The 21,867-nt window shown below is 40.8% G+C and overlaps 1 protein-coding gene across 9 annotated transcripts in view; it reads left to right on the top strand.

The window, feature by feature from the left end:
• The window catches only part of Kif16b (kinesin family member 16B), a 291,086-nt gene that overhangs the window by 133,469 nt on the left and 135,750 nt on the right, over positions 1–21,867 (top strand). For all 9 annotated transcript variants that reach the window (XM_034494994.1, XM_076929869.1, XM_076929868.1 and 6 more), the window contains exons 13-16: positions 4,360–4,479; positions 5,321–5,372; positions 6,279–6,416; positions 21,052–21,134. In XM_034494994.1, coding sequence (XP_034350885.1) covers positions 4,360–4,479; positions 5,321–5,372; positions 6,279–6,416; positions 21,052–21,134 — 393 coding nt within the window. The remainder of the gene's footprint in view (positions 1–4,359; positions 4,480–5,320; positions 5,373–6,278; positions 6,417–21,051; positions 21,135–21,867) is intronic.

Below are 21,867 nucleotides of genomic sequence, written 5' to 3'. Positions count from 1 at the left end.
GGTGACACTTTTATAATATCATGTAGTTGAATGCAGCTTGAATGTCATGGAGCTTTAGGGCAGCATTAATCAAAAATTCATCTGCCCCACTCTTAGTCCTGGAAAACTTTCCTGGGTGCAGGCTCTGTCCATGCCATGCATGCGCATGTGTGTGGTGTGTGTGTGTGTGTGTGTGTGTGTGTGTGTGTGTGTGTGTGTGATGAGTGGGAACAAGTAATGCTTTTGATCTAACAGCTCCAAAGTTGTGAATTTCCAATGTCTTCCAAAGTCTATAAAACTTACTATAAAGAAGAAAAAAGGTGATTTCATTTACTTTTTTTTGTAAAGAACATTACAGTGAACTTGGATGTAATCCAAAATGATTTTCCTAGTTTAAGTCAAAACTCTTACAATTTTTTAAAAGTTCCCTTTCCTTTCCTTTTCATTTCATTTTTCTTTTCTCCTCTACCCCCATACGATTCATGTCCTTGGTTTTTGTAAAACAATATCATATATGTCTCTGGACTTAGAATTAGAAGTCACTTTCCTTTTTCTTTTCCTGTCTGTGACAGACAGAACCAACTCATCCCCTTGGAGCCTTGTCCCTGTGTGCAGCACTATCACCTGGTCCAGAGACCAGGCTTTTCAGTGTGACATTATGTTATAGATGGGACTTAGTGATTAAATTCTCCTCTATAATATATATCTTTAAACAAATCATGTATCTCACTTTGGCTGAAATTCCTTCATCAGAAGGAAAGTCATAGATCCTACCAACACAGGAGGTAGAAACAGGGCTTGTTCTGTGTAGAGCGCTCATTTCAGCCATGATTTGCAGAGCCTTGGCATCATAAATCAAGGTTACTGAATCTCCCGACCTCAAAGTCTGAGGTTCCCAGCCGTGGAATGAGAGCTTGGTTGATAGGAGGAGTAATTGAAGAACAATGGTATGCTTCATTTCTTTTTCTAGAATCTTAACTTATGTGTTGGCCATTTCTCTGCGTATCTATTTAATGGTTGTTAAATTAAATTGTTTTCTTCCAAGTGGTGATTTTTATGTTTTTTTTTTTAATACCCATGTTTCTGGGTCCCTTCATTCTATCACCCTCTTAGATGACTTCAGGTGTGCATTTGAAAACTAAATGTCTACAGAAGGAAGTTCCTAGGGACTCCCCACTCTTCATGCCCTGTCCCTGAACTTATCAGGGATTCCTTTGAGTTCAGTATTTGAGGTTTACCTTGACACTGCTTAAGAGGTCAGAATCTTCTACTTAGAAATGCTGGGTAGTATGTTGTTTGTCAGATTAAATGGCACCATAGTACATAGGTTCTTCCCAGAGATAAAAGGTAGCATGCTTAGGTGTGAGCTCTGAGAAATGTGTTTTGACGGCAGCTGAGAGATATTCCTCAGGAGTATCTCTGTCTGGAAATCATGCACAGTATCTAGGGTCTGTTAACCAGAACATCTATCATGTCTACAGTAGTGTCTCACATATGAGGAGGGTTTCATTCAAACTCAGTTCAGCTTAATTTTATTTGAAATGTTAACCCTAAATCTTTTGGAATCTGTTAGTTTCCCACCTTGAACTTCTCCAGAGCCTTCAATTTAGTTTTGGACCAGTTGTGCATGGAGTGAAGAAGTGAACCCGTTGGTTTCTGGGAGACTGTTCTGAGGCTATGATATACTGCCCTAACTTCTTATGCCTTAACTTCTTATGACTTCTTATGTCTACCCACTCAGGCCCTTGGCACATGTAGGGTTCACAGCTGCTTAAGAGGGAAACAAGTAGGCATGAGGAAGACTGGGCCTTGCTGTTTTGTAATGGGGTAGAGTGAGGGACTTTGAATTAAGACATGAAGGAAGTGATGGGCATGTTTATGCAGCAAGGCTGTTTATGTATACCTGGGGACACATGGGAGTATCCAGGGCCATTTTTGGTTGCTACTACCTTGCATAGATGTAGGCTATTACCAACATTCTATAATAGAGGCTAGGGACACGGTCTTATATCCACCAGTAGGTAAGAATGAGTTATAAGTGTCAGTAGTGGTGAGATGCACAAACTCTGCCTCCAGGGAAGAGACAGAAGAGCAATGGCAGAAGCACCATCCATGATGAAGTCCTACAGTTGAGCTGGCCAGCAAGTTTGGGAACCACAGGAGTCAGTGGCAAGAAATTAGTGTAGGGTGGGAACAGATGAGGCCAAGCTGTACCTGTAAAGCATTATAAAGACTTAAGCTTGTCTCTCAGCAACAGTAGAGGACATTAAAAACCTCTGAGCAGTGTTACCTGCTCTGACATCTCTCTGCCTACTGAAGTATGAATTTAAGTGATGGCTTAGGTCATTGTAGCAATCCAGGTAAAAGGTAATGATGACTTAGGGTTGGCCAAAATAGTGCAGGGGTTTGAATAGTGACTTAGAGTGTATTTTTTTTATTGGATATTTTACTTACATTTCAGATGTTATCCTCTTACCCCATTACCCCCTACCCAGAAACCCCCTATTCCATCCACCATTCTCCTGCTTCTATGAGGATGTGCCCCCACCCACCTACTCCCACCTCTCTTCCCTTGAATTCCCCCACACTGGAGCATCCAGCCTTCACAGGACCAAGGACCTCCTCCCCCACTGATGCCCAATAAGGCCTTCCTCCCCTACATATATGCAGCTGAAGCCATGGGTCCTTCCCTATGTGCTCCCAGGCTGGTGGTTTAGACCCTGGGAGCTCTGGCTGGTTGGTATTTTTGCTCTCCCCATGGGGCTGTAAACCCCTTTAGTTCTTTAAGTCTTCTCTCTAACTCTTTCATTGGGAATCCTGTGATCAGTTCAATGGTTAGCTGTGAGCATCCACCTTTGTGTATGTTAGGCTCTTTCAGTCCTCTAAGGAGACAGCTATATCAGGCTCCTGTCAGCATGCACTTCCTGGCATCCACATCAGTGTCTGCCTTTGGTGGCTGCACATGGGATAGATACCCAGGTGGAACAGTCTCCAAACAGCCCCTCCTTCAGTTTCTGTCCCATATGTTGTCTCCATATTTGCTGACTTAGAGTGTATTTTGACAGTTGAATCAACACTATGAGTGTAGAATTTAGAGAAAGAAAGAGGTCTATTCTATTGTCATGGGTTTTCATCTGAGTAATAAATTATAAGGAAGATTGGTGTTTGCTGATATGTAGTAGATAGTCTACAGGTTTAAAAACCTTTTCTTTTTGTTTGTTTTTTAATGTGTTAAGTTTGACCTAACAGTCCGTTATTTCTCTAAAGATACTGAGCTAGGCAGGTTTAAGTATGTATGTCTGAAATTCAAGAGAGAGGTATGTCCTATTAATTTTAACTGAAAAGTCCTCAGTATGTGAATGGCTGGGAAGTCAAGAGTTAGGGTGAGATTTATCATTCAGGGAGTGAGTGTGAGTAGAGTCAAAGATTGACAGCCTCCATCAGGTGGTTTCAAAAGAGTGGCAGGGAGGATTTGGAAAGTGCAGGGAAATTTGGGGTAGGTATATCTCTCTCAGGGTTCTGCTGGGCTGAGGGAGTTGTGGTTTGTGTAGTTACTTGTCTGTTGCTGGGCATAACACTATGACTAAGATGGCTTGTAGATGGAGAGGTTTATTTTGACTTAGAGTTCAGAGGTATAAGAGTTCATCATGGTGAGGAGATGTGACAGCATAGGGCTTCCATGATGGCTGGAAGCTGAGAGCTTACACCTTCCATGACAACCTGGAAGAAGAGAGCAAATTAGAAGTAATAGGAGCCTGGTCTCAGTGACATACTTCCTCCATCAAGGCTGTAATACTCAAACCTTCCAAAACAGATCAAATATGTAAATACCTAAGACTATGGGGAACATTTCCCATTTGAACCATCCCCGTGGACGGGGGAAGGATTGTTAGAGGTGTGTGTAGGTGGAGCGAGATCTGAATCCCTGTGAAGATGATGGAGGGCATCTCTGATGCGAGATGCAGAACTTATTGACGGAGCTGCTGTATCAAAAGCATGCTCAGTATATCCTGGTGACCAGAGAGAAGGATTGGCAATTAAAGAGACTTCTAGCTATTAAGAAAGTGCAGGATCTGAAGAAAAGAGGAAGGTTACTTTATAAAGGGTAATTGTAAAGTCCTTGTTAAGAAAGATGGGCCTTGAGATTGACTTTGAAAATGTTATCTATATCAAGCTAAGAGTTCAATTCATTTTATGTTGAACATTTTATATGTTCCAAGTTTATTTTGCCTACTGCCTGTGAATTTTTAAAGTCCATTTTTCTTTCTGTTTATTTTTATAGGAAATAAAATATTACTTACTTCAAATATCTAAAGACACCTAATATGAAGTTGTCTTTCCCCAAAATAATCTCTTTCTTATCTCTCCTCCTGATTTCAGGAGCAAACCCTAGCCCTCAGGAAAGAGGGCATTGGTGTGGTTCTGGACTCCGAACTGCCCCACCTGATTGGCATTGATGATGACCTTCTGAGTACCGGAATCATCTTGTATCACTTGAAGGTAGAAACTGCTTATCTGGAACATTCTAATTTTGTTTCCCGATTTCCCCTTAGACTCTAGCAAGGTTTAGTATAATACTTTATGGTCACGAATACAGCTATTAAATTAAAGAATATACAACAAATCCTTGAGCCTTTGGGGATTTTCTACAGTTCATTGGGATTCAGTGGTATTTGAAGTTCCTGTGTATATAGAGTTCTGAAGTTAAATGATGAGTCATCCATTTTGGCTTCTTTTCTGTGGAGTCATAAAAAGGACGATAAGGAAAAAAAAGGTAGAAAAACTGAGGAAGGAATAAGAACCCAGAACTGGGACTTGCTATGTGCACAGTTGCTGGTTCCTCCTGGTAATTATATGGTACCTTCCTCTTAGACAGTCAGCCTTGGGTTTGAACAGTTCCCACTGTTCTAGAGGTCAGAGATTCCTTGTCAGTTATCAAGGGTTGCCTCTGTGACCTCAATTTTAATGGCTTTTCTCTGATCTATGACCCAAAATGACATTATACAGTCTTGAGTTTTGTGGCCTCTCATGTCATGCATCTTTGGACACAAAGAAGCCCTTGTCCACCGATCTGAATCATCCTTGAAATGGCTGCCCTGAGCTGACTGCAAGAGCTTTCACTTTTTTTTTACTTTGCCTTTGCAGTGGTGCTGGTACTTAGCACAGTACAGAGGATTTCACTTCAGTGTTTAGTACCCTGAGGTCACTAAGGCCATTGTGCACCCCATACCTTGCTCATTCTGTTGCCCAGCAGGTGGAATGCATCAAGATGGGATGAGAAGTAGAGCAGCAGGATGCCCTCTTGTGCCCACTAACGAATATTATTGAATTTCCTTCTCAGGAAGGTCAGACTTACGTTGGCAGAGAAGATGCTTCAACAGAGCAAGATATTGGTGAGACTATCAGTGATCTCTTAGCAGTTTTAAAAACCATGAAAATGACCAATCTTTTTTTTTCCTGATTGATGTTGATATAGTTATAAGAGACATCCATTGCTGGAGTTCTGCAGAAAATGAGAGCTACTCATAAGAAACTCGTTTATCTGAGAGGCATTCACATCTGTTATAGACAAGATGGTCATAGATTATCAGATGACCACTGGCTGCTTTCTGAGGTCTCAGAGTCTGCATAGGTTGTGGCAGTGGGTACCCCAGTGAAGCCTCTGGAAGCTCCTGGGACAGTGGTTCTCAACCTTCCTAATCTAGTGACTTTTCATTGTTTCTCACATTGTGGTGAACCCCAACCATAAAATTATTTTTGTTGCTACTTCATAACTAATTTTGCTACTGTTATGAATAACAGTGCAATTATCTATGTTTTCTAAAGGGGTTGCAATCCACATGTTGAGAACTACTCTCTTAGGACTTCCTGGGAGCCATGGCATGCCTGTTTTCTGTTTTGGGGAAACATCTGTAAGTGTGGAGGTGCTCATGGGTCATAAGCCCACAGATGCTTTCATTCTTGTGTCTCCCTGTGCTGGCGCCAGTTTGTCAGTATTGAGCAGAGGTTCTCCATTAAACTAATCAACTATATTGTCCTTTAGGAAGAATAAGCTGCCATGTCGGAGCTTACTTTGTTACAGATAGCCAGACCCTTTGAGGTGACCATCAGTGGTCCTATGTCTCTGCCACTTGATGTTACAGACTCACATATTAGAATTTTCTCACTAAAAAAATATGTTATAGCACTTCTATATAAAATAAAAGGTGTGTTCAAAGTGGAAATTCAATAAGTAGTTGGGAATCATGATAGCATACACCAAAGTGAGCCTAACTTCCTCTTTTGTTTTTCTCTCCTAGTCCTCCATGGCCTTGACTTGGAGAGTGAACATTGTGTCTTTGAGAATGCCGGGGGAACAGTGACTCTGATACCCTTGAGTGGGTCCCAGTGCTCCGTGAATGGTGTTCAGATTGTGGATGCCACACAGCTAAATCAAGGTACCTTATTCTGCTTTTTAGAGATCTTTGTGTATAAGGAGAAAGCAAGCTGGAACTGGGAAGCATGTGCATTTTACTGATTAGGGACCCAGAGGGTAAAGACTGTTTTTTCATTATGTTTCCTCTCCTGTCTTGCTGGAAGGCTGCGTTTTAACGCCCACTGTCTGTTGAATTAAACATGATATATTTATGAATATTTACAATTGTTATGAAGATTAACCATTAGAAGATTTTTAAAGTTAAAGAGTACCTTTTACAAGTAAAAATTTAACACAGTGATTTCCTTTAATACTTTTATTTCTAATGTTTATGTCCTTCTAATGAGTAGTTACAATTATATGTAAAACAGCTATAGTATTATAAAAAAAAAGTATAAAACTTAGTGCAGAACTTAATCATAGGGCCATGTTAAAGTAACTATCCCATGTCAGCCTACTTTTTTCTCTGCAACTAAGTTGTTAAGAGAAGAGAAGGCTTGGTCCCTCTGCTTTGAGCCTGTGGTGAACTAAACTCTTTACCTTGTGGCCAGAAAACAGAAGAGAAGAGGGATACACCAGATCTCTCTGAAGATCTTTTAGAAGACTCCACTTCATAAAGGTCCTCAGGAGATGACGCATGGCCTCTGGGAGACATTGGGGTTCAGATTATGACAATGTCCAATATTATCTGATTACAGCGGTGTCTATGTCCTCCATCAGTGAGATTGTCCAAACATCTTCAGTACAGCTATTCAATTAGAAAATTAATGATTAGCCTCAGACCCAGATCAAGACTGGTTGCCTGCGTCTTATAGGCCCCTGGTTGGCCACATCTCTAGTTTTTCAGTCTGGACCACATCTTTGTTCTTTCTTGGACTCTTACAACATTGAAAAAAGTGTGTCAGATACATTGTATGTCCCTCCACTTAAATTTAGTATTTCTCTGGTCTTTTTCATAGTCAAACTGATATCATGCAGTTTCTTTGTTTGCAGACAGTGCTGGGTTCAGACCTTGTGCACACTAGGCAAGAGCTGTACCGCTGTGACTCACACTCTCAATGTGATGCATTTTTGACAGTGTTGTATTTTTTCCTATTCCACTCCAGATTTCTATCTGTCCACTGCTGATGGTGCTTACTTTGGTTCCTTGGTAAAGGTGGACCTGCCTATGCCTTTACTCTGTGAAGTCACTTCCCCTAGCTTTGGTTTTAGATAAACTTGTAGGGAAGGTACTCTGATTATCAATGTTCTATCGTTTTCACAGCTTGAGTCACTGTTTCAGAACCTATTTTTTTTAAATGTTTTTGAATTATTATTCTGTTGGTTGCAAAAAAGACAATTTTCTTATCATTTCTTTTGTATTTGTCAATTGAATTTTTAGTGTAAGGAAAAGCATTTTCTTCTTGCTATTTGTGTCTTTATGTATTTACTTGAGCAGAGTCACATAGTTCGGCACTGTCTTTAGTACCTGCTCTGTTTGGTCATTATTTATTTATTTTGAACATTCAAATCGTCTGTGAATTTCTTCAAGGTGGCTTCTATGTCTTTTGGCTTGACATTGTTTTGCAAACATTGGCTTACTTTCTGAGGCAAGATACTCTAAACTCACCTTGTGCTTTCCTGGAACTGCCCAGTTCTTAAAAGAACACTATACAATGTGAGCTCTGCCTAGAACTTAATTAACATTTAATTCTGGGTGATCCTTCTTTCTCTACTGCCTATGAGAGAAGGGTTTCTAGTTTATTGAGCTTTCAGAAGTTCTTTAAGTAGGTGCAATTATGTCTCTAATTCTTTTGTGGATTGAATAATAAGTGTTAATAAATGCCTCACATGAAGCTACTTATTCACTCACTCACTCACTTACTTACATATTTGCTTACTTGTCTATTTACTTTGCCTACCTAACTGGATAACTCAGTTTAAAATATGCCTGTTTTGGGTAGTGGTCAAATTGAGAACTAAACTTTTGATTTTCTTGCCTATCTCAGATGTGACTTTTGCTAAGAGAGCCATAGAATTAAATTGACATTGAAGGCTGGTGGCAGGACTTGTCTTTCCTGCAGTGTAAAAGTATATATATTTTAATTCTCCTGTAATAATTGCATTTCTGAAGCTTACTGCCTTTATCTGCTAACCTAGGCCGAGCTTCTAGTCTCCCTAAAATTTTATATAGGCCTTATTTTCATCCTCTGCGACTTACTGCTGAATTAGCACACCCTCTGAACTCTGGCTGGCTTGTTCGACTCAGTTGTTCTTACTCAAACTCCTTTCCAAGCTGACTGACTCAATCTGGCTTCTCTCTTGGTCTCTGACTGAATTGCTCTGCTTGGCCTCATACCAACTTTCATATGTTCAAATATTCTGGCTGCTTTTCATTCTGTCTTCACCTTTGTCTAGCTTGTTTTCTTTCTTCAACCTGTTACTCTATAACTGTGCCAGTAAAATTGCCTCCTCTCTCTCTGTACTGTTCTCTCTTAAGTCACCTCTCCTTCCTGTCTTTTCTCCTGAGTTGGGTTTATCCTGTCTCTGAGTCATTCTGTCAGATCTTTCTCTAATTTGTCATTTTGTCAGCCCCACAATTAGGAGTCACTTTCAAACTTGGGTGCTTCCTTTTATCAATTAACTTTATCTTCATTGTTTGGGATTAAAGGTACATACTAAGGGTGTGTCTGTATTTCAACCAGAGGGATTAAAGGTGTGCTAAGGCTGAGCCATACCACAACTAGAAACAGGTTTTTCCAGTAAACAACACAATCTTGGGGTTCTCAGTGTGATCAAATATCCTGCAGCATTGTGAAGTGTCCTTAATTCTTTTATTATCATGGAAGTCGAACCATGATGTTCAGATCTGGTGGGCTTGGGTTCTTCTGGCATCCTGCTGAGCTGCTGAACTGCTTGTATTAGAGTGCTGTGCACAAAGTAGAAATGCCATTAGCAAATGTCTGTGTAGTGGAGTGCTAGATGGCATCGAGATCAAGGGGACATCAGAGTAACAAGGGGAGAACACCTTGCCTTTCTTTCTTTAGTGTATATCCTATATATCTTATCAAAGGTAAAACAGCTTCAGTCTTTCATAATTAAGGATTAAAATTTTCTTCTTTGGCTTGCTTGATGTTTGAAGATTGTTAAAATGAAAACTGGAACATGTCTTTTAAATTCAAAGTGATGTGATACATTGGAAGTGAATATGTGTAGCGAAAATAAAAGAAAGTGCAGAGGACTGAATCATTTTCCTTCCAGATCATCCTCACTGCTGGAGAGGAAGGAGGCCAGGCTCAGCATTTGTATATGAGGCTCATAAGCTAGCTCAATAAAGGTTTAATTTTTTAAAAGCCTATAGTAAAGAGTAAACTGAAAATGGATTTCATTAAAAACACAGTAAATGGGGAGCAGGACTAAATAAAACACTATTTTTGCACTAGATCCTGTCTTGGCTTTTGCCCACGAGGCAGCTTTTTAAAAGCAGTTCTATAGAGCACTTCTGCATGTCCTGCTTAGGTAATTTTTGCACAGGCAAGTGCTTTGAATTAACGCTTGGCAACCAAACTTCTTGGAGATGGGTCTTGGAATAGCTGGACAGCTGCTGTATTAGCACAGAATATTGAAAAAAAATGATAGCAGACCATTCATTATCCGTCATTATCATTCATGCTTTTACACTCTCAAACCTTGACTTGTATATTGCTGTTGTATCTTTGCAGCTTTCCAAGCTAGGCATAGGTTCTATCCATTGCCCTGAAGACCATGAAGTCCAGGCTATTTTGTTTCCCACATGTGTTGTCCTAAGTTCAGTCTCTGGCTTACTGTAGTGGTTACTAGTTTACCATCCTTCCTGGCCCATTGTTTCTTAGTCCTCAGAATTTCCTGGTGTGTAAACCTAAGAAGTTGGACCCATGAAGGATGTAACAGAAGAAATAGTTTTGTAATCGTTTCCTGCTTTTAGAAAAAAAAAAGATCTAGGACAGGAAACACAGGTGGGTGTCAACCCACATCCCAATGATGTCTGACCACATTCCCCTTCCTTTGCCTGCACCTTAGGCTCATCCTATGCCACTCACTGCACCCTCCCTTATCATCAGTTTCCAGCTTAGTGCTAATATTTGATATTCAGCTATCTCTTCATTGGTAAATTACTTTTGTTTGGAAATGTGCTAGGTTGTACCATTAAAAAAAAGCACAAGTAGTAATTACAACTTCCTTATCTAAATCACCTAACACATTCGAATGCCAACTAATAGATTTGTTTAAAGTTAGCAGGTTGTTGCCATTAGGGGCTCGAGTGTTTTCTTCTTTTCTTCTTATCAACTTGTGTCAGTAAACTGTCTTTTCTCATATAGCATACCCCTCCCCCCCCCACACACACAGGAAAGATTTTCATCAGTTAGCATTGTCATTAACATGAAGAGCATTTGCTAGAACTGTGAACATGAACTGTGTATTATCTAATATGTAGTATATCTTTCCCTTCATCTTCATATCTAAACATACTCTTCTCTTAATGTGTACCCAGAGCTCAGGTCCCTTCTCAGGCTCCCCCAGGAACTCCATAAAATGGATTAATGAAAAGAAGAAATTACAAATGTGACCATCATGTCTTATTCATAGACCACAACTTTTCTTGATCTAAGCCCCGAGTCCTCTGACCCCAGCCATCATATGTTTAATAAGAAATGGTACAATATTCAAGCATGTTGTAATTCAGGAAATATTTTAGCATTTTCTTAGAAGTTCTAGGAACTAGTCATTGAATTATTATTTTTCTGGAATACTATATATTTTTAAAAACTGGTCACTGTTAAATGTAATTAATTTTTACATTCTTATCAGTGGACACCTTTGGTCTTCTTGCTGGTCTGTCAGATCCATTAAACATTCATCTCTCATTTTAGAAGTGCTACAGAAACTGCATCTTGGAAATTTACACTTAGGTGCTTTTGAATGTGATATGCTCGAGTGACAAAATATATTTGCATCTATTCAAGTACCCTGAAAGAGGGAACAGGTGATTGTCTGCAGAGTGGAGCTGAGGAGCCTTTGATAAAATTTTCATCTGCTGGAGGGCTGCTGTGAGTTGCTCAGTGACAAATTAAAGAGGAATTTTAGTGGAGCTGAAAAGGAAAATAGATCTGTGAGGGCTGAGCTATGGTTCCAGCTAAGGTAAAGGACCTGTATATGACACAAAGAGTGTTACGATGCCAGTGTCTGTTCCCTGGACTCTCCTGGACTGACCTGAGTACTCTTCAGATGCCTTCCTCATGTTAGAGACTTGAAAATTGGACACATATCTTATATATGGGCCACTTTAACAGATTTTTGGATGTCAAAGCCTGAGCTATCTTTAAAGAGAGAATGGTTCTCATGTGTGGTTCAGAACAGTACCATCAGCATTACCTGGGAGCTTACTAGATACACAAATTCCTAAACTGTATGCTCTAAAACATCTGGAGTTGAGGTCCCAGTGATAAGGTCTTTACATCTAGAAGTAATTGTGATGCATGCATCTGCGTGAGAGCAGCTGACTAAACTTGTTTTGCTGAAATCAGAATCTTGGCACCCTGACTTTGGTAGAAAAATAACTATCTAACTATCTCTACACCTTTCTTTCCTGTTTCACCGACCACACCTAATTTTTAGTTTTTCTGATCCTTTCAACATCTCCTGCTTCACATTACCTAAGATGGCTTCACAGTGGGTCTTGTCATGGATTTCTTCATGTTTACCAGATTGAAATTTGCAGAACTTCTGAATCTACAAATGTCTGTCTATCATTACAGTTGGAAAGTTTGTTCCTATTGCGCACACTTATTTTTCATTCTGGGTCTCTAGTCCCATAAAAATTAGATATTTTAATTTTTCTCTCAGGATCTTTTGATGCTCTGATTTGCAGTTTTTAGTTTGAATTTTCCTCTTATGTCTGTGTCCTGCTATGGGGCTCCTCCCACAAGGCTTTTGTTTGTGTGATTCTTGGTAGCAATGTTTAATTTTTCCTTTTAGGCTTTGTCTTTTGTTGAATTTTTAATTTTTTGATTGTTTTAAAGTCAAAATACTTGTTCAAATCTGCTTATGATTGCTAACTCAAAGTCTTTATCAACATCTTTGTTGTCTCAGCAATACCTTACATTAATTGTCTTACCTACCCATTGGCATCTTCCTGGTTCTTCCTTTTTAAGTAATAATGATGGTTTGAATCTGGAAACTTTTGAACATTTCGTTACAGGACAGTGAGTTTCATTACAATTCTGAAGGGAAATGGTGATACCATACCTTCGTGCAGCAGGCATGTTCCTCATTGCATTCCTGCCTAAGTAAGGAAGAGCCTAAACTGCATAGGCTGTGGTTGTAGCACCAATGCTGGTTCAGTGTCAAAGCTTCTGCACTGCTATTCCACATAATAGTGGGTCTACCACCACTGGCTATCCTGGGACCTGAGATCTCTGCTCCTTAGTTCATCATTCAGGCTGAACATGCTACTCAGGCTTGGCGCCATGTGTATACCATGTGGTGGTGAATCTTGGAATTCCTACTGTGTCCCAAATACTTTAGTTTTTTTCTTTGATCCTCCTGTTTCTCTCCTCCAACTGGAAATTGGAGCTTTCTTGATTCTACTCTTCTACATTGTGTACCTTTAAGGACTTAAAGGACATGGGGAGGGAAAATAGAGCCAGAGAAACCTGCTCCACCATCCTGGGTCCATTAATTTACAGACCTTCTGCTGCTTCCACTTGTCACTGGAGACCTCCTGGCTTCTTGTTAAGACTAAAAGCAGAGGGTTTCTCCTGGAGTTCTTACTTCATACTGGTAAGCATGTTTGAGTTTCCTTTTAGTCTGAGCCAAGAATAAAAAAGTGGTCATTGTCAGTTTGGTTTCACTTTGACATGCAAACCCGCTCTAATCTTCATAGCAGTGTTAAATGCCAGTGAAGCACTGCTGATATTAGTGATAGGCCTGTACTGTAAACACTCTTTTTAATTTTTTTTTTGCATTGAAATCAGCTAAGATTCTAGAATGATTGACTCCTCAATCACAGATCTTAGAAGGTTCCCTGGTGCCTTGGTACCTTGAGCAAAGTCTGTCAGTTAGGCACCAAGTTTTTAACTTGCAAGTTGCTATACTGCCTTTATGGCAGCCCATCCATCTGTTTTAGACACAGTGGTCATTCTGAGGATACTTCAGCAGCGACAAACGACCTCCTCATTCATGGCAAGGCGTCTATGACATGGGGCACCAGTCATGGAAAGCAGCATCATAAGCCAAACAAGCCTTGGTGAGGTCCAGATAGCCCAGCAGTCTTTCTTCCTGCATCTACTATTTGTATTACTCTTGAATTATTCTATGTCCAATCTACATTTTCTTTGGGAAGGACCAACCTGTCCCATATGGGAAACACTCTGTTTCCCCCATGACATTTTGAAAATAAAGATATTAGCCTGACTCACTCATGCACACTTCTAGGATTTTATGGAGAGGGGTGGACTGGTACATCTTGAAGATTTAAAAGCTCTACACTCAGTTCATACAAAGATCATCAAATAACCCTTGATAATTATTGACTGGGAATATTAATATGAAAATCAATTTCCTTTCTTATCTAGAGGCCTAAAATCTAAGCTTTCAATTTTAATTTTACTGTTAAAGAACTGAAGGGTAAAGTGATTTATCTAAAGTGAAAAGTTATGACTCTATATTTGGAATGTGAACACTTACTTATAAGGGAAGTGTCAAGGCCTGTGTGGCTTTCTGGTAAGGTGTCATACATATTTGTCACAATCACAGAAAACAGTGACCTGATGGCATGCTTTGGTAGTGACATCTGCTACAGTATGACATTGATTCTCAGTGTATATCAGTCATGCCCAAGCTAGTCAAGCCACCCTCAGGTCTTAAGGAAATTTTTAAAGAATCTGCTTATTATAATTGCCTATCCCCTTTAACTTCTCATCTTTCTCATCTCATTTTCCAAAGCCATTTTTGATACAGAATTACTATAATTCCTGTGCCTTAAGTAATTATTAAGTGTGTAAAGCCCTAGAACATACAATTTAATCTGCTCTTATGTATTGGTACATGTTATTGAATATTAGATTCCATCATGACCCCAAAATGGTGCTAACATTGCAATTCATTTCAATGTGAGATTTTTAAGCCATTTTAAATCACAGAGAAAGTACTTATAAGCAGTTTCTTTCTCCTTTAATCAGACAACAAAACGAGAATACCCTTTGTTAGCCAGGCTTCTTGATCAGCAACCTTTCAGGGCAGTATGTGGTACTCTGTGAATCTGGATTCTTTGCCCATCACAGCTCAGTGAAATCTTTTCCACCAAGCATCCTTTAGGAGTGCAGCCTCTGTGTGTGTTAGGTGAGGTGGGGGTATGGGGCAGTTTTTAAATGATTAAAATGTGAAGTGAGGAGGCCTGAAGCAGAATCCTGTTTTTATTGTCTCAAGCCTCTCAGCTCCTGTTACCTTGGACTGTGCATTTGGGGACCACAAATGTCTCATGTGTTTGTATCAGCTATAACTCAGAAAGTCTGTTATACAGTCACCTCCAAAATAATAATCATATGGCAGCATTTAATAGAAGAATAAGTCCATTTATTTGTGCAGTAGCAGAATTAGAAAAATCTCATTAAAATGTAAGGAGAGGGTTAATTAATTGTCATATTAACTATTGCCCCTATCTTCTCTAGGAATCACTAGAAACACATATAAGCTTATTTTTAAGCTTACTTGAAATACTAAAATAAGAAAATCTCTTATGAAACCATCATTTGCATCTCTCATTCACAGAGATTTAAATGAAGGAAGCTCTCTACCTCTTTTAAACAAAAGGCTTTGTCTCCCTTTTGAAAAATGTCATTTTTCTTTCCATTCCCTTTTAAGACTGTCTGGGATTTGTCTGCCTTTGGATATTTAACAGGCTCTGAAGTAATCCCAGAGACGCCATCATATATTTCAGGGAGGTTTAGACATGCTCTCAAAATTACAAATTAAGTGTATCACAGAAAGTCCATCTGTCGCGATTAATCACATTAACCTCAAGCAAGGAGTCATTGACAGTTAAAAAGAACTTACAGTCATGAAGGAACCTTAGGAATTTTCCAGTTGATGAGTACATGGGAACATTGAATTCCAAAGAGATTTTTTCATTACTCCTTGGTCCCACCCACACACATTGTGAGTCAGAGTGTGTGTAGGGTGTGTATGTATTGGGGGTGGGATTCGAATGGGTGTGAAGATCAAAGGTCAGTGTCAGATGTCTTTCTCATATCTTGTCCACCTTATTTTTTGAGACAAGGTCTCTCAATGAACCTGGAGATTAGTGATGTGGTCCCAATCTACCTTCCTCCCACATGTTTGCACTGAGGGATACAGGTGCAGCAGCAGGCTTGGATGTTTACATGGGTGCTCCTGCTCAGGGAAGCTCAGTGTTTCCTCTTTGCACAGCAGGCATTACACATTGACCAGTATTCTCAACCATCATGTGAACATTACATTGATAGCCAGTCTCTATTGTTTGTGCATCCACCCATCATTCCACACTTTTCCTTTAGCTGCCTTATTGCTTTCTAAGTATATTCATGAGTTTCCTCTTACTAAGTCAAAACTATGTCATTGAACCCATTTTTCCCTTTGTTTATTAATATGCTATATGTATGATATAGGTCCAAAGGGCAACCAGTGAGATTTCCAAGTTCCTGTGTCCTGGAATAAAAAGGGATACATGAACAGTGGTAAACATAGAGAGTGTTAAAGACAAAGGCATTTTTAGAGATGGAGGAGGGGGCACAGCTAGAGAACCAGGATTGATCTGACACTCAAAAGCTCCACAGCTTGTCAAGACCCTTCTTAGATCATTTACTTTCTCAGGCAGATCTGGCCATACCCTACCCTAAGCTCTGTTGTGGCACACATAGCCATGGTTGGGCACAGAAAATCCCAAACAGACTTCCACTGGGTTTCATGTTAATCTTGATGCCTCTTTTTGTAGCCTGACTTTCCTGCCACAGAGGTCCATAAGGCCCTGTCTGTATTCAGTAGATAATACATCCTTTATGTCTCCTTGTCTCCCCAGCTCTTCCTTTCTTGCTTTGCCCTCCACTCACACACCTTTCCTTTAGACAGAACCCAGTGGTAATTTCTAGTATCCATTTTAGCCTCTCATGAAGCATTCTCCACTGGAGATTCCCCCTCAGCTCCTGCTCTCTTATCACCTTAAGAGTTCAATTTCCCTTCCCTTCCCTTCCCTTCCCTTCCCTTCCCTTCCCTTCCCTTCCCTTCCCTTCCCTTCCCTTCCCTTCCCTTCCCTTCCCTTCCCTTCCCTTCCCTTCCCTTCCCTTCCCTTCCCTTCCCTTCCCTTCTCCTCCCCTCCCCTCCCCTCCCCTCCCCTCCCCTCCCCTTCCCTTCCCCTTCTTTAAGTGTGTGATGTGTGTGGGGGGGGGCTACAGGGAAAGGCACTAAGTGTACCCAAATATACAATATCTATATTCTATCTATCTATCTAATCTATCTATCTATCTATCTATCTATTAAAAGCCAGCCTTCCTCCAGGTCTCTCCTCCCCTGCCCTTCTTTTCCCTCCTCTTCTTTACTTGACTGGCATTCCCACATAAGTGGCTTGATTTAGTAGAGGAAACTCTAAGATAGTATGATGGTTTGAAAGAAAATGGCTGTTATAGGTTCATAGGGAGTAACACTTTAGGAGGTGTGGCCTTGTTAGAGGAAGTGTCCCTGGGGGCAGGCTTCAAGATAGATAGATAGGTAGGTAGGTAGATAGATAGATAGATAGATAGATAGATAGATAGATAGATAGATAGATAGAATGTAGACTACAGGTAGTATATATTCATGTGCCTAGTCTTTTCCATGTGTTTGTAAACACATGCTCATGCATGTGCGCATGCACACATACACAAACACATGCATGTACATGCACACATGGATGGTATGTGTTCTCATATATTTCTACAAGCATATACATGCATGCACATATTATAAGGTAGCTCCAGGCCTTTTTCTAGAGCATCAGACCTGTGTGTTTTTAGTTTGCTAAAGACATTTTAATTTCATTATTCTAACACAAACTGAACTTATGGTCTCTTCTACCACATCACTATGGTTCCTTGCCCAGTGCCATGGGCCTGTGTGGGTAGCTCTCTATCTATTTAGTCAGTGTACATGCTAGAGCCTTCCTCCTCAGCCTGCCTGCCTGGATGTACCCCTTGTTGAATTCTATTGCTTTTATCTCCTGAATGGCTTCCAGATTCTTTTTTGCTCTTCTCCTACATTGACTCTCCTAGAGGCACCTTCCTCCAGACTCCTGAGGTCCATCTCTGTTGCCTCCTAGCTTTGTCACTCTTCTTTCAGCTGCAAAAGTGATCTTTCTGAAGTACACATCTCTTCATGTTTTGTAGTGCTTTTCTGCCACATCTGTGTAAAACAGATAACCTTCCTACTCTATCCTGAAGGACTGAGGTGCTCTTTTCCTCCACTCTCAAGCTTTATCTTGTACAGTGGTATCCTTATTCTGTCTGTCATATCCACATGCCTGTCTGCCAATCTCTGGCCATCTTCTCTTCTCTCTTTTCCTGCTAAAAGTTGTACTTGACTACTTTTAGGTATGGTGGAGAAGAAGGTTTATTGTAGGTATTAAGGAGAGCGTAGCCAGAGACATCTGAGAGAGTCCAGGATGAACACAGCTGATCCTGGCCATGTAAGGAGAGTGGAGACAGAAGAGGAGAAAGCCAAGAGACCAAGATCTGGGCATACTCAAAATGGCTGGAATTATACAGGGAAGAGCCTCTGGGAGAAGGGCAGCCTAGCCCCTGAGCTGGAGAGCTCCGCCTAGGTGGCAGGTTTGCCAGCTATGCCCTATAACAGGTAGGGACTGAGCAATGCTGGGAGAATCTGGAAGTCAGGTTTGCTTTGCTATGTTAAAAAGTCTCCTTGTTAACCCCTTGTCCTTGGAGACCTAACATCTACTACAGAACCTTTATATATGCTTCTCCCAAACTCAGCTTCAGCACTTTTTTTAATTGATTAAAGTTTTGATACTGGCTATTAAATCTAGGGCCTGGTGCCTGGCAACCAAGCCCTCTAGCAATAAACTATCCCCCCATGCCATCAAAGGTTGTCCTCATCAGCGCTCCCCTCAAGGACCTCTTTTCTTTCTGCAACCTGGTTCTTTCCCTTTATGGGAAACTTTTCACTCCTTTACCCTCTCTGAAAGGCAAGGCATATGTTAGCTCTTCCCAATTCTGTATCTCTAGTGTTTATCATGATTGCTAGCATTCAGGAAGTGTTCACTAAGTATTTGCTGGCTACACAAATTAACAGAACTATCATATAAGCATGGCATATATTTTTGACTCAGTGTTTCTTGAATAAAAGTGAACAGTAGAAGGGAGTGGAGGAAACAGCTGTTAATGGAGTCCATTGTACAAGCCAGGCACTTGACACACATCTAAATGGAAATAATGAATTGTCGTGGATAGGTTTGCTCTCATTCATAAGTCCTGAAAGGGCTTTTAACTGCATGCAAATAACATAGGTAGCTGGATTATTTTTGGTGACTTAATATGAGTTAAAATGATGTCTCTGAGATACTATTCTATTTTTCCATTAGCATATTTTAACAATTTTTAACTTGCTTGCCTAGGCATTTGATTAACAGAAGGAAAAAAAAGAGTTGGGTTAGGTGTAATTAACACCTGGAATTTGATGGCCTTATTAATCTCTAATGTAACTTAAGCATATTAAATGTACGTACTTCCTAGCCATGACTGCTTAGAGTTTGCCTTTCAATAACAGACACAGCTCTGAACTTAGTAGTAGAAGGTCAGAAAACACCGTTCTTAATTGTAGTAGTGGTGCCTTCTTATAAGTGGCAGAGCACAGGTGTCAATTTCTATGAGGAGGAGAGATTGTTTGTGAGGAAAATATCTACTGCCTTTGTGTGTTTCCTAAAACTGTCTTCTCTTCGTGGTGACTCCATTCCCTGTGAAAGAGTGACTTCTACTGACCCCACCTCTTCAGGTTCTCCCAGTGCCTTGTGTCTGAGCCAGCCGGTGGTTACCCGTATGGATTGGGAAGTCCTCTGAGATCTCTAAGACACACCTGAGCAAGTGGCTGCTGTCTGTGCTTAGCCCTCAGCAGCACCAGCACTTGCGCCAAGGGACAGTAAGGATCTGATGAGACTGTCCTCTCAGCACACTGTATCTTCTGAGGTTTCAAGGGACAGTAAGGATCTGATGAGACTGTCCTCTCAGCACGCTGTATCTTCTGAGGTTTCAAGGGACAGTAAGGATCTGCTGAGACTGTCCTCTCAACATGCTGCATCTTCTGAGGTTTCAAGGGAGATTAGAAGGATACCTGAGGGCTGTGTAAAAATTTCTAAGTTTTTAACTATTCACAATTAGTATTTTTGTTTTTGAAATTCCCTGTTGGAAACACAAAAATTGTTTGTTGGCGTTTATCACTGTCCTCTAGATTGTGAACTCTGGTCAGTCTTTCAGTGTTCCAGGTCCACACAGTATGTTTGTTATTTCAAACATCCTTTGTATGGACTGGACTTGAACTATTGTGTTCTGAACAGAGCTAGCTAGTCTCCTTTCTGTAGCTCAAGCTTTCCCAGTGATAGCACATGACCCTGCTTTTTTCTGTCCCCTGGCTATCCAGTGAAACCAGCCTTGGTCTTTGGTGCAGAAGTCTGCTTCTAGCTACCCCAGTCTCTGCTTGGTACTTTGATGCTAGACTGTTGCACAGTCATTACTCTTGATGGCCAACCCCAGAGCATGAGCCTTGTCTTGTTCAGGGCAAAGACTGAACACTATGTTCTGTCATAAGGTAATATAATTGCTCCAGCATGGACAAGATTATGGGATAGCGAGTCTGTGTGTAACATTGCTTCTCTTAATTGCCTTTGAGGCCAGGGAGCTCACTATCTTCCATAACTGATATGGACATGTTTGGAACTGGACAGGTCTGACTTTAGAAACTATTTGCTTATTTGTGCTGACCCCTCCTCCTAGGCTTGGTCATTCATGAGCATTGGCCTTGACTTCTCTTGTCCACTGAACACTAGGTACTGAATGAAGACTCTGGTCCAGGATCCTTTCTTGAGCATCTAATACAGACATTTACATTTCTACAGGGTTTGTGACAGGAAGCAGCATAGTCCCCTGATTCCAGCAGGTTTTAGGAATTTGTTCTTTGCCAGCGCTGCTGTATTTCTTATAAAACTGCTTTGCTTTGAGTGTCTACTTCTGTAAGCATTAATAAATATTTCCTATGTTTATGATCACATGGTTTTATTATGTTACACCTCTTTAGAGATGTGTTGTGGACGGTTTTCTTCCTCCAAACAATCACAAATATAATTATCTGCATATTAAGTTTAAAATCTCATAATAGGTTATAATGCTTAGATGCTTCACTTCTGCCTAAGTTGTTGTGAATATCGTGATGTTCAGCTGTAAAAAGAAAAGTGCATGCAGGTTTAAAATTAGCTTCCATGGGTGGTCCTTTGAGACTGAAGCCTCTCACCTTTTTCTAATGCACTGGAAGGAGAATTCATGCTTTGCCATTGCCAGCTGACCACACTGCCTGCCACTGACGTCACATTTCCTTGCATCCATTGCTACTGTTCTTGTGTGTTCTAGGTGCTGTGATACTCTTGGGAAGAACCAACATGTTCCGCTTTAACCATCCGAAGGAAGCCGCCAAGCTCAGGGAGAAGAGGAAGGTGAGGGCTGGGGAGGCATGCAGGGGGGCCAGGGGATCCTCCTGGGTCTACTACTTTACCTTCTGAGATGAAAGCCTCTAGCGAGCAAGTCCTTTAACAGCTCAGTTTCAGGCACTTTACTTCCTGACCAGTGATGGAATAGAAGAGCCAGCAAGTGGAATCCAGGGCACACAAGAAACAGCTGTTCCTTCTAGAACCTTCTTTCTAGTGTAGACATCCCCAGAGGACCCAGGCTTTGTGTGTCATTAAGTGAGCAATGACTCATCTACCAGAATCTTATTTTAAGTCAACCACAGTAAATTGGGTTTTTCCCCTGTGTAGCAGGCCAAGTCAGAAGCAAGTTGTGGGGAGGGGGGTGTAGAGATAGATGGGCTTGGTTGGATAGGGCCATTCAGAGGTCTCATGGTGCTTGATGGTAGAGGAAGGCTTAAGCCCACAGAAAGAGGGGAAGATTGAATGAGAAGGAAAGAAATCTACACTGTGTTCTTACCTTAGACTCCTGAAAACAATAAGAGCTGCAGTTTCTATTTTCTATACTGAACTATACTGAACTTAAGCAGAGATTCTGCTCTTTTATCTGTACAGCAGCTGTTACCACCCCAACTTACAGGTAACAGACAGAGTAGGAAACTGAACCAAGACAGGCTGTCTATAACAAACTCTGAGGGCAGGTGGGCAATCAGGCCACAGCCCTGACCTGTGAGCCTGAGGCCTATGTTCTAACTTCCAAATG

This window comes from Arvicanthis niloticus, chromosome 2, assembly GCF_011762505.2.
Source record: "Arvicanthis niloticus isolate mArvNil1 chromosome 2, mArvNil1.pat.X, whole genome shotgun sequence".
In the NCBI taxonomy this organism is placed as follows: Eukaryota; Metazoa; Chordata; class Mammalia; order Rodentia; family Muridae; genus Arvicanthis; species Arvicanthis niloticus.
This window is presented reverse-complemented; position numbering and strand designations above follow the sequence as displayed.